Source organism: the organism of the source record quoted next, unplaced genomic scaffold, assembly GCF_019419815.1.
Source record: "Pyrus x bretschneideri cultivar Hongxiangsu unplaced genomic scaffold, Pyrus_bretschneideri_v1 Contig43, whole genome shotgun sequence".
Taxonomy (NCBI): domain Eukaryota; kingdom Viridiplantae; phylum Streptophyta; class Magnoliopsida; order Rosales; family Rosaceae; genus Pyrus; species Pyrus x bretschneideri.
Window position 1 is genome coordinate 3,757,789 of NW_025999757.1, and position 11,582 is coordinate 3,769,370.

The 11,582-nt window shown below is 36.4% G+C and overlaps 2 protein-coding genes across 7 annotated transcripts; one reads left to right on the forward strand and one right to left on the reverse strand.

Annotated features, from left to right (window-relative positions):
* The first annotated feature begins 3,530 nt into the window (after nt 1–3,530).
* LOC103928287 lies at nt 3,531–7,465 on the forward strand. 6 transcript variants are annotated; one of them, XM_048566843.1, is made up of 5 exons: nt 3,531–3,846; nt 4,028–4,159; nt 4,403–4,693; nt 4,992–5,477; nt 5,774–7,465. In XM_048566843.1, the coding sequence occupies exons 1-5, from the start codon at nt 3,844–3,846 to the stop codon at nt 5,810–5,812; spliced, it is 951 nt and encodes a 316-aa protein (XP_048422800.1). In that variant the 5' UTR covers nt 3,531–3,843; the 3' UTR covers nt 5,813–7,465. The 6 variants fall into 6 exon arrangements, with proteins under 6 accessions (XP_048422800.1, XP_009335584.2, XP_009335585.2 ...); XM_009337309.3 differs by having other exon boundaries at nt 6,097–7,465; XM_009337310.3 differs by having other exon boundaries at nt 6,112–7,465.
* On the reverse strand, nt 6,215–7,021 carry LOC103928310 (extensin-like). The gene has a single exon (XM_009337344.2). The coding sequence runs from the start codon at nt 7,019–7,021 to the stop codon at nt 6,215–6,217; it is 807 nt and encodes a 268-aa protein (XP_009335619.2).
* Nucleotides 7,466–11,582: the final 4,117 nt, after the last annotated feature.

An 11,582-nucleotide genomic window follows, 5' to 3' on the forward strand; every position in this document is an offset into this window, starting at 1 on the left:
TTTTCGTCAACTTTTGTGGCCTCAAACCGCCACATCCCATGGTTAATCAAGGTGGTTCTTGGGTGGGTTTTGTAGAGGGGAATGAGAGCTTCAAGATGGTGGTGGTGGCATCGAAAAACTCCACCGGAGTTGGCCGGAATCAACCTTGAAAAATGGGTGGTCGCGAGTTGGAAAAACCCACGGGAAAGCTAGGATTTTTTTTTTCTTTTCTTTTTTCTTCTTTCTATTTCTGATTGGGTCTCACCCTCTCCCTCTAATTTAATTGGTTCCTTCCTATTTGTGCTTAAAATCAGATTGGCCACTTTCCCACAAGGTGGGAATTCAAATAATTTATAACTAAACTTTAAATAGCCATTTTCAAACATCCATAACTATACCGTTATAATCCGAACTCACAAACGGCTTTCGCCTATGCGTTCACATCCACGAGTACTACGAGAATATGTTAAAAAAAAAAAGTCATACGTCTCTTTAGACGATGGTCAACATAAGTCAAAATCTTTGCCTCTATGGCATTTTCGTAAATTCACGCTTTTAAAATAAAATAAAAATGTAAAATTTGGAACGGGTTGTCACATTTAGGTAACTAATTCTTTTATAATTTATATTCCGATAACAATTTTGTATGTTCTTTATTTAGGTACATTAATATATTTGAATATTTTGGTATATCCATCGGTACAAACATGTAATTACATTGATTCAATATAATGCATTTCATTACGTACATTTTGGTACACACATTTGAGTATTGACTTTTAGATACATTAATTCAATATATTATATTTCGGTAAATACATTTTGGTACATACATTTCGGTATTGATATTTAGGTACATACATTTCGATATGGACATTTAGGTACGTACATTTTGGTACATAACATTTCTGTATTGACATTTAATGTCACATTCCGCCCCGGAGGGGACCACTTCCCGGGCCAACTCCACCACCGTAGCACGATATTGTCCGCTTTGGACCCCGACCACGCCCTCACAGTTTTGTTTCTGGAAACTCACACGAGAACTTCCCGATGGGTCACCCATCCTTGGAATGCTCTCATGCACTACTCGCTTAACTTCGGAGTTCCGATGGAACCCAAAGCCAGTGAGCTCCTAAAAGGCTTCGTGCTAGGTAGGGATGAGAATATACATTTAAGGATCACTCCCCTGTGCGATGTGGGATGTCACAATCCACCCCCCTTAGGGGCCCGACGTCCTCGTCGGCACACATGCGACCAAGGTTAGGCTCTGATACCAAATTGTCACATCCCGGCCCAGGGGGGACCACTTCCCAGGCCAACTCCACCACCGTAGCACGATATTGTTCGCTTTGGGCCCCGACCACACCCTCACGGTTTTGTTTCTAGAAACTCACACGAGAACTTCTCGATGGATCACCCATCCTGGGAATGCTATCGCGCGCTACTCGTGTAACTTCGAAGTTCCGATGGAACCCGAAGCCAGTGAGCTCCCAAAAGGCCTCGTGCTAGGTAGGGATGGGAATATACATTTAAGGATCACTCCCCTAGGCGATGTGGGATGTCACATTTAAGTACATTAATTCAATATAATACATTTTGGTACATACATTTAGGTTCATTATAATATATTTTGGTACAATCATGTAGGTACAAATATTTTAGTACAGAAAAGTCAATTTTATATATTTTGGCACAATCATTTCTGTACACTTATGTATTTATATATTTTTGTATCACAAATGTCTTTTAATATTTTCTCATTTACATTCATTTATAATTAAAAAAAAAAACTAAATATGTGCATATTAATAAAATTAAAATTTAATATGGAGAGATTAAATAAAAATACACATTAAATAAAAAAAAATTGAATGTAAATTTTGATAAAAGCACTCTTCAAGGGATTAAATTGAATATTTAATCCAGCACCAGTTTTTTTTTAAATTTTAATCTTTTGCAAGGATTAATGTTCAAAAACCCCGTGCCTATTTACACCTAAAAAAAACTATACTTGTATGGATAATAAAAGAATGATAAAATGCAAAAATAGAAGTAGAAGAATACACAAAATATATACATCCAAAAAGTTCAATATTTAAAAAACAATAAGCATATAATCATAATGAGAAGGATTTGGATGATAGATTAAATTCTTCTTGTTCATGAATCATGATCCTTGCATTGGATTGGACATAGACTAAATTATTTAACCTTGTTGTATCAAGTTTATTTCTTTTATTTGTATGTATCCTCTCAAAAGTGCTCCAATTCGTTTCACTATTGGATGAACTTGTAGTAAATCCATCATTTGCAAATTAGATACACCATTTCTATAAGGTATCGTTTGGTACGTAGACGGGACGGGACGGAACGGAATGGGACGGGACAGGACGGAACGGAATAGAGCGAGAGCAAAGATGCCCTCGGATGGAAACAAGGAGGAAGAAGAAGGAGACGGAGAGGTTATAATTTTGTGTTCCATGAATGTGGAACGAGTCGTTCCAGGGGGTGAGGTGGAACGAAAACTCACCTAAAACTCGTCCCGTGAAACAGCTCGTTCCACCCGTTTTAGGTGCACCAAACATGAGACGGAACGCCTTGTCCCACTCTGTTTCGTCCCGTCCCACGTACCAAACGGTACCTAAGTATACCACCATGAAACCAAAAAAGAAAAAAGCACACAATTAATAAAAAAATATTTATAAAAAAAACCACCTAGACCGATTTTTAGAACACTAATTATATATACAATCTCCATTATCTAGGTTTTCCCTGAGAAATTTTGAAAAAAAAAAAAAAGAAATAGGTTTCTCTCTTATCTTATATTGTTTAAGTTGCTAAATTAAGAGTTTCTTAAAAAGTTACCCATCAATTAGCTACTTATGTGTCTGTGCTTGCAGCATTTTTTTTTTTTTTTACTCTAATTCATCAGCTAATTGTATCCAACATGCTCAAAATTTGCAATTGGTTAAAACTTTAAGGCTATGTTTGGGTGAGGTTCCGAGGGATTAATGCTGAAAGGAGCACAAATTAGCGTGTAACATTATCTCTATACTAAAACCCAAGCAGAAAAATACTGTTCATTAACAATACAAGGGCGAAAATGCCCTTCTATTCCTTAGTGTTCTGACTTTTATTTTTTATTTTTTTTTTACCATTTATCCTTCACTAACAATTTTCGACCAAAAATATCATTTCGTGTTTGAGTCATATTGAAAAATCTGGAAAATAATCCTCGTCAAGTTCTTTTTTTGGGAATCCTCTCGTAATTCTGACCATTCATCGTATGTGATTAGTTTTCGTTAAGTACTATTTATATTTAATTTTAAATTTTAAATTTTGAAATAATTTTTAACAACATGATATATGATGAACGATGAGCACTACGGAATTTCTAGATCACAGGAAATGGATCCGGCAAGATCTTGTTCGAAAAATCTCCCCTCCAGCCGGATCCTTGGAATTTTCCTTGGTTCCTATCACCCATCTCATCCCTCTGATTCACCATTACAACCCCACTAATTCCTCTCCCCCTCCTTCCCACGCCTAATTCACTCAACCCTCACTTCTCTCTACCCCACTCAGACTCCCCCATCACCCAACACTGTCAATCTCTCTCATCCCTCACTAGTCACTAGTCTGCCTCTCCCATCTGTCCCCCCTCTGCAACTCTCCTTCTCCCTCCCAGCAAAAGCGAGAACCACCACCATATCACCTCCAAACACCACCCAAATTCACCAAAAAATAACGTCCCTGGAGCATTTGCGCTGATTCCAGTTTCTTTAGTGATTTCCAAGAAACGCAGTCTGCGATGCCTGTTCCTTCCTGATTTAAGAAGATTTCTCAAGCGACTGTAATTTCATGGTAAGTTGGCTTAAAGCAGTTCCAAAATTTGGGATATTTTTAGGATTGAACGGCATGGATATATAGTTCGTTGATTGCTCTGGTGCAGTTTCAATTGTCGTTATGTCGCGGTCGTTCCTTGGTTACTGCTGTCTGCCTATGCCAGTGATGCCACCGATTTCTCAATTCTGTTAAATTTCAGTTTTTCGATTCAGTAGATGTATTAATGGAACGCTGGCGTGGAGTTTTAAAGGTCCCGTTGAACCCTAACGCCAGGACCTGCTACCAAGTTGCAGCATCTCTCTGCCTATCACCTTCTTCCAACACACTAACTGTAAGTTCTGGATACTCAACCTTTGAAGCACTTATAGCATTTCCATTACGCATATCTGATCACGGCTTCTGCTTTTTCTACAAGATGTTAGAAATACATCGCTACCAATTTCATATGAAGAGTAGTGTATAAGTGATGGATTATCCACTTTTTCTTCGGGGCAGCTCTTACACCTTACCCAATTTTGTCTCTTTTCTCACTTATGAAGACTTGGCTGTATCTTATACTTTTCCTGGGAAGCAGGTTCCTTCAGCAAATGCCATATTTTTCAATGGAGACCGAGTGGCAGGAACCGGGAATCCAGTGATCGAGAGGCTATCTGACTTACAAAATATAGCTGAAATACTGGTTTCAAAGATTGGTGGTTCAACCAATGCTTGGGTTATTGACGTTTCTTTTTTCAATGGACCTTTTGCTGTGTATCGGGACTTTATTCCATCTGTTAATCAATGGGGAGAGCCAAAATCGTACTGCCCTATTGGATACCCTGCTTCTGGGACCATTATTTCCCTCCTGTCAAGTTGCCTTGAAAAGGTATATATCGTACTTCATTGGCCTCTTCAAAATTTTATATTTCTTCACTTGACACTTAGAGAAATAATTAAAGATATCAACCTAATGTAGTAGTGTTTCTGGAATTTCTTGGTTGTTTCCTTACGACATGAGTGGCACATTTATGGGGAAGAGGGGAGTGTTACTCATTATGAATCTAAAATTGTACTATTTATGATCCATATTGTAAATTGAATTGGATAAAACACTTTGTATCTCTCTGACATAAGAGGCTATTAGACGATTCTTATCTCTTAAACTAAATTTCTGATGATGGCAGGTGAAGAAGGACAATGCGATACAGAAAGAACAACTCCAACAAGGAATATCCACATCGCATAATCAAACCAAAACATTACTTTTTGGGTTTAGTAAGGGTGGTACTGTCATTAACCAGTTAGTTACTGAACTTGGGTTCTTGGATGTCAAATCCTCTGGAGGTGCATCACTCATGGAGGAAAAGCATATTGGCGTGGAAGAAGGGATTCATATCGTACCTAGTACAAAAGAAAGCCTTTTAAGCAGCATCAGAGAAATCCATTACGTCGATGTTGGATTAAATTCACCTGGTGCATATATCAGTGACCGAAGTGTGATTGAGAAAATCTCAGAACGCCTTATACAAGGAGCTGCAGCAATCCGTTTTATCATACATGGGACACCGAGGCAATGGCGTGACAACAGTCGAGCTTGGATATTCGAAGAAAAAGAACAGTTGGTTCATCTGCTGGAGTCTGAAGCTCAGAGAAGTGGAGGAAAATTGCAGGTGTGCGAGAAATTTTATTTTGCTGATAGGACTCCAAATTTACAGATGCATTTTGAAATAATTGAAAAGTTGGATTTGAGTTAACAGCTATAAAAATGTAGACATGATTGCTGAGGTTATGCTATGAAAGTGGAATAAAAAAAATGGTAGTTTATAATAATGCATACCAATTTTTTTCTCTCTTTTTTACCAAATGATAAGGGCGGTGGCTCAGGCCGCTCCCTTAAGCGTCCCCACTCTTCGACAAGTTGAAATCGTGGTGATAGTTTATGGACGGTGCTTGTCCTTGGATGCAGGTTTCTCTTCGATTACCCTCAAGTCTGAGTCTGCAGTGAGTATATGTGTACTTTTGTGTTGCTTGTAGCTCGTAATTTGGGTAGGTTTGCCTTGAATTGTTAATGACTTCCATAACTAGGTCCTTTTCTTAATGAATGCATTATTATTGTGGTAAAGAATAAACAATCAATCATTTTTATGATAAAATGATAAGTTAGTAACATGAACTTGTAAGAAAACAACACTCTTAAGCATAACAATTAACGCTAAACTGCGGAAAAGTAAATTATTATTGAAATAAAAATCTGTTTAATTACATATGGGAAATTAACAACTGATATAGTCCCACTTTTTGGAGGCAAAGTCAAATTGACAGTCTGAACAAAAAGATGCTGGAGTAAGCAAACTCCAGCATAAGGTGGCGGCATTGGCGAATGTAGTGGGAGTGGGTATGATGACGGTCATGATGGAGCGTTCCAAGGCAAGTTCGAACCAAGATAACGATACAGCAATGGTGTACAAGTGGGAGAAGAAGATGATGGGGTATTTAAGGGTGAGTGCAGACCATAGTGAGGAGAGAGCAGTGGGATATTAGCGGGATAAAGTGGAGTATATAAAGAGCATCGATTATCATAAGGAGATGGCCATGGAGTGTATGAGGGAAAAAATGGAGGAGCATCATAATAAGGAGGTGGCAATGGAGTATAAGTGGGATATGATGACGCCGGTTCAGTACTGCTTGAAGGCGTAAATGGAACAAAATAAGGAGGCGGAGGATATCGATACAACAATGAAGTTAAAGCAGGAGAAGATGGCGGAGAAGGTAAAGGCAACAAAGTAAAGGTAGGAGAAGATGGAGGAGTAGTTAACGGCGAGGATGGATCACAAGGAGGAGGCAACAAAGTAAAAGCAGGAGAGGATGACGGAATAGGTGAAGGCAACGGAGTAGTTGACGGCGAGAACAGACAACAAGAAGGAGAGGGCAGTGCAGAATTGCTTTCAATGGAATTAGGGGTTGCACAAGGACTGTAAGGAATAGTTTCCCAAGACGAAAAATCGTCATCGTCATCACTCAGCTGATTATCAATACTTTCCCAGGAACATAAATCATCATTCTGGTCAACACCACCCACTTGTGCAGGATCATACATTGCTTTTGGTTCGGGGATTGCACTCTCTGGCTGGGGCATCGTAACAGGAATTGGTACCGGACGTCGGCTTTGAAACCCGGGATTGAATTGTCCTGTCCTCTCCATGTTGGAATCCATGATTGTGGAACAAGTTGAAGAAGTTGAGCACCACCAATTCGACAAATATTGAGTATGATATTGTAAGTTTAGGCTTTTTGTTTATATATATATTGACTAACTTCAGGGTTTATATATGTATATATAGGGTTGTCCCAACCCTAATCCACATGAAGAGAGTAGTCAAAGGGTTTTCCTAGACCTAGTCTATCTCTACTTTCTTACTTGGCCTAATCCGTAAATACTTGGGGTTAGGCCGAAGATCTAACAAGTACATGGGCTAGGTCAACATCTGCCCCAGCAATAAAACGAGTTTATTGTCACGTGACATGTTAGCTTAATAATATTATATTATGTGAAGAAAAATTTGCAATAGCATTGTTTTAATATTAGACCCTTATATTGTGGTGACGGCGAATCTATTCATGTCTTTTCTGAATTTGGTAAATAAAAATTTGGTGTAAAGTTTCATGTGTGTGAGACTTTATTTTTCATAAACTGATTTGTAAATGCACTTTGAAATAAATTAGAAATGGAGGTGAATTAAACTATTATACAATTGTAAATTATCATTACAGCTCTTATTCATGTCTTTTCTGAATTTGGTAAATAAAAATTTGGTGTAAAGTTTCATGTGTGTGAGACTTTATTTTTCATAAACTGATTTGTAAATGCACTTTGAAATAAATTAGAAATGGAGGTGAATTAAACTATTATACAATTGTAAATTATCATTACAGCTCTATTCAAGACAGAACATGTCATGCTCTATTATAATTTATATTTTCTATTCAAAGAAATAATTTGAAAATTTAAGCATGAGAATTTCCTGAAAATTACTTAATGGGCATAATATACAGATAAGATCCCCAATTAGATAATATTGTGTAACAATTTATGTTCTGGGATTTACATATACCCATAATTGCTGTTATAATTGAAATTGGGAAGGATTTTTTTTTTTCAAAAAATAAATACTGATTTGATTGGTTATGTATCAATTTGTAAGTGCTGTAATTATATTATATAAAAGAGGGTAAATTAATGAAGTTATTTACAATTAAATGATGAAAATATCGTGTTTGTTGTTTGTACTACACATGCATCAAATGCTTTCTGCACTTCTCATTTACAAGAATCACTGAAAAAAATAGTCATTGAATTGAATGAATAAAAGAGAATCAACATATAAAAAAAAAATAATAATGTGCAGAAGTGTGCGGGAGAAAAAAATGAGTGGTAATAATATGTCTTGCTAAGCCGTCCCTTGGGATATTGAAATAGATTCTAAAAAGGGGAAAACAAAAGGGAGATCCTTTGGGATCTTGAAATAGATTCTAACAAAGGGAAAACAAAAGGGAGATAGATGGAAGGATCTAAAACAATACAAGTTGGGGTAAATTACATTTTCGGTCACCTCCAATTGAGAGGGCTAAAGGTTCGAAAGTAAAAAAATGGTCTGATTTGTCAAAAACTCATCTCTAATTGATGGTTGGACTATTATTATATGAAGCCCACCAAGCTATTATTTGGCCAAAGAGACATCAGGCTGACCAAATGTAGCCTCATTCTTAGGTCTTTTTTGCGGTCCAGCTCCTTAATTGAAATAATTTATTCAAATTCAGTTGCTACATTTGAAAACATCGAATGGTATTTTAATTAAATTAACAACTAAATTTAATGGAGGCCTTTTAGCCAAAATAGTTTATGAGATTTGCACAACTCTTCACTTTGATCCCTAAGATTTGAAATCAACACAAGTAGTCTATGAGATTGTCAACCATCAATCATTTTGGTCATTCCATAGATAGTTATGCTAAATAAGGATTAAAATGATAAAATTACCCTCAATTTAATAAACAATAGACCAAAATAACTTAATAAAAATTGAGGATAGTTTTATCATTTTATCCTTATTTAATGAAGATTTTTCACACGATGACCAAAATGATTAATAGTGGACAAGTTCAGGGATCAATTCTATCAATTTCAAATCTCAAGGACCAAAGTGAGGAGTTCTGCAAATCTCAAGGACCATTTTAGCTAAAAAGCCTTTAATGTGTAAACTTAAAACTAATAAATTGTTGAGGGGGTTATGTTTAGCCTATTCGGTTAGATATAATATATGAGTATGGTCTGACACTGTTTATTTAAAAATAATTTCTTGCAATGTTATAATTCTCGACAAGGCTATAATTTTGGACAAAGCTATATTTAACCATTTCAGTTGAAGATGACCTTACTACCTCAACTTTGAATCACATAACAAACAACTTTTTTTATACGACAGTCCACATGGACCTCCACTAGTTTAGAGTCCAATTGGTGGGAATCTTCAAATTTCTTTGGTCACCCTTCTCCTTCACATTATCACGCTCTCTTCCTCTGTTTTTCCCTCAAATTTTCCATTTTCTATGTATCAAAATACAAAAAGAATTACCAATTAATCGACTTCTAAATTACCCAAAAATAATCAAAATTATCAACAAAGTAAAGCAGTAATTTCACTAGCCAAATAGAAAACATAAGTAAGAAAAACAAAAACAATTGTGTTAAGTCCTTATAGTTAGATTAGATATTTAGTATAAAGTTATAGAGGTATTTGTCGGTTTGCTTCCCGAATTTGTAAAGAGCTACCAATTTTTCTCCTGAACTTTAATTTTGCCAAATTACCCTCTGAATTTTTATAATTGGTCAATTTCTCTCATGAACTATAACTTTAGCCGATTACGCTTCCAAAATTTTATAAATAACCAATCCCCCCAAGTGTTGAATTTTAAAACTTTTCATCCAATTTTTATTCATCCGATTTTCCATTCTTTTTGCCCCATACAATGGTCATGTGGTGCCTATGTGATCAAAATGCTAGTGTCAAGAGGAGAATTGGTTATTTGTAATAGTTCAGGAGATAGTCGGCTAAAATTAAAGTTGCGTTTATTCAAAACATGGCTCGTTATGAACACGTTCGCGTTGTCATCAAGTTTTGCTTACAAGAACAAAACAATTGTGCAGTTCTGTGTACTCTCATTCATCTCAGAGATTATATGTTGGACATAAGAAACGAAGACGAATCGCAAACGTTAAACCAGTTATAGCTGCAATGTTTTGTGCAAAACTAAACGTCATGGATATTAAACCTTATGGAAAGCACAAAGTTAAATGAGTACATGTTTTATTTAGAGAGTTACTAGATCCACTCTATTGTCTTATTTTCTCACCCACGTTATAATCCCACCCACTTCAAAAATTAAAAAATTAAAAAATTATTTCCCCACCCACTATTATTCTCAAAATAACCTTTAATATATACGTACATATGAAATTATAAAATTGTCTCTTAAAAAATATAAACAAATAATATGTAAATGAAAACTACTAAGGTTTACAAATTCAAATGGAAACGACAGAGGTATCCAAATTCAAAAGAATTCGACAACGACAAATTCAAAATTTACGATGGACAAATTCAAATGACCCACACGCAAATTATTCTTCTACCTTTTCAATGGAAACATAATCTTCTACCTTTTCCGTAGAAGTGTCATCTTCCACCTCTTAAATGAAAAAGTCATCTTCTAAATTCATTGATATTTTTTTTACTTTCTTTGAATGAAAGGAGATGAAAATATGAGTTAGGGTTTAAGGTAGACAAATTGTTTCCCACACCCAACCTTTTTTTTTTTTTTTAAATTAAGCAAAACAAGATAATTAATGTCCTTATCAATCTTTTTGCAAATGGATAAATTTGTAATTAAAAAATTCATTAAAATGTGGGTGGGAAGATAAGACATTGGAGTGGGAATAACATCATTCTTTATTTAATGCTTCCAGGAAAAGAAAAAACTAGTACCAAAGCTAAACAAAAAACTCACATTCTTTTTTGGAAAAAGTTTGACTGTAGCAAAACTACAGTCAAAACTCCCTCAACTTTTATTAAACAACAAGTCCAAAATTACAAGCAAACCAAAGGCCCAACTTACAACTATACACAACCAAAAAAGGGCCGAAACCAACAGCAAAACATAAAGAGGCCCACAACAGTGAAGCCCAAAAAAACACACAACAGCCAAAGAGAACTTCTACTAAAATCTCCTCCACTGACAGAGATCCAAGCCAGCCACCAAAAACGACATCCACCACCAAGTATCGCCGCCTCAGACACCACCGCCAACCCCGAACAGCAACCAGAACATAGCCATTAACAGGAGATAGTTGGCACTAAAGAGGGATTAGCCAACTACCAGTAAGAAGCTCGTGGAAACCCATGAGCAACACTGTCGAAAACAACAGACAACAAGGAGAACATGGTGGTGTGGTACACCCGAGCCAAGAAAAACACCCCAACTCTACACACGAACTCAGAAGGAAAAATGGCTGAAGATCAGATTGAGGAAGAGGTGAGGAGAGGTATATTAACGGCAGATGAAGAACAGGACAGATCGGAGGGGGAAATAGGGAGAAGCATCAGGAGAAGCAAAAAGAGAAGAAGAAGAACAGAAGAAAGAGGACATGATAGAGAAGGAGAAAAGAGGAGAAAACAAAAGAAGAAAGGGAAAAGTGGCAACCGAGTCTAGCCGAAGCC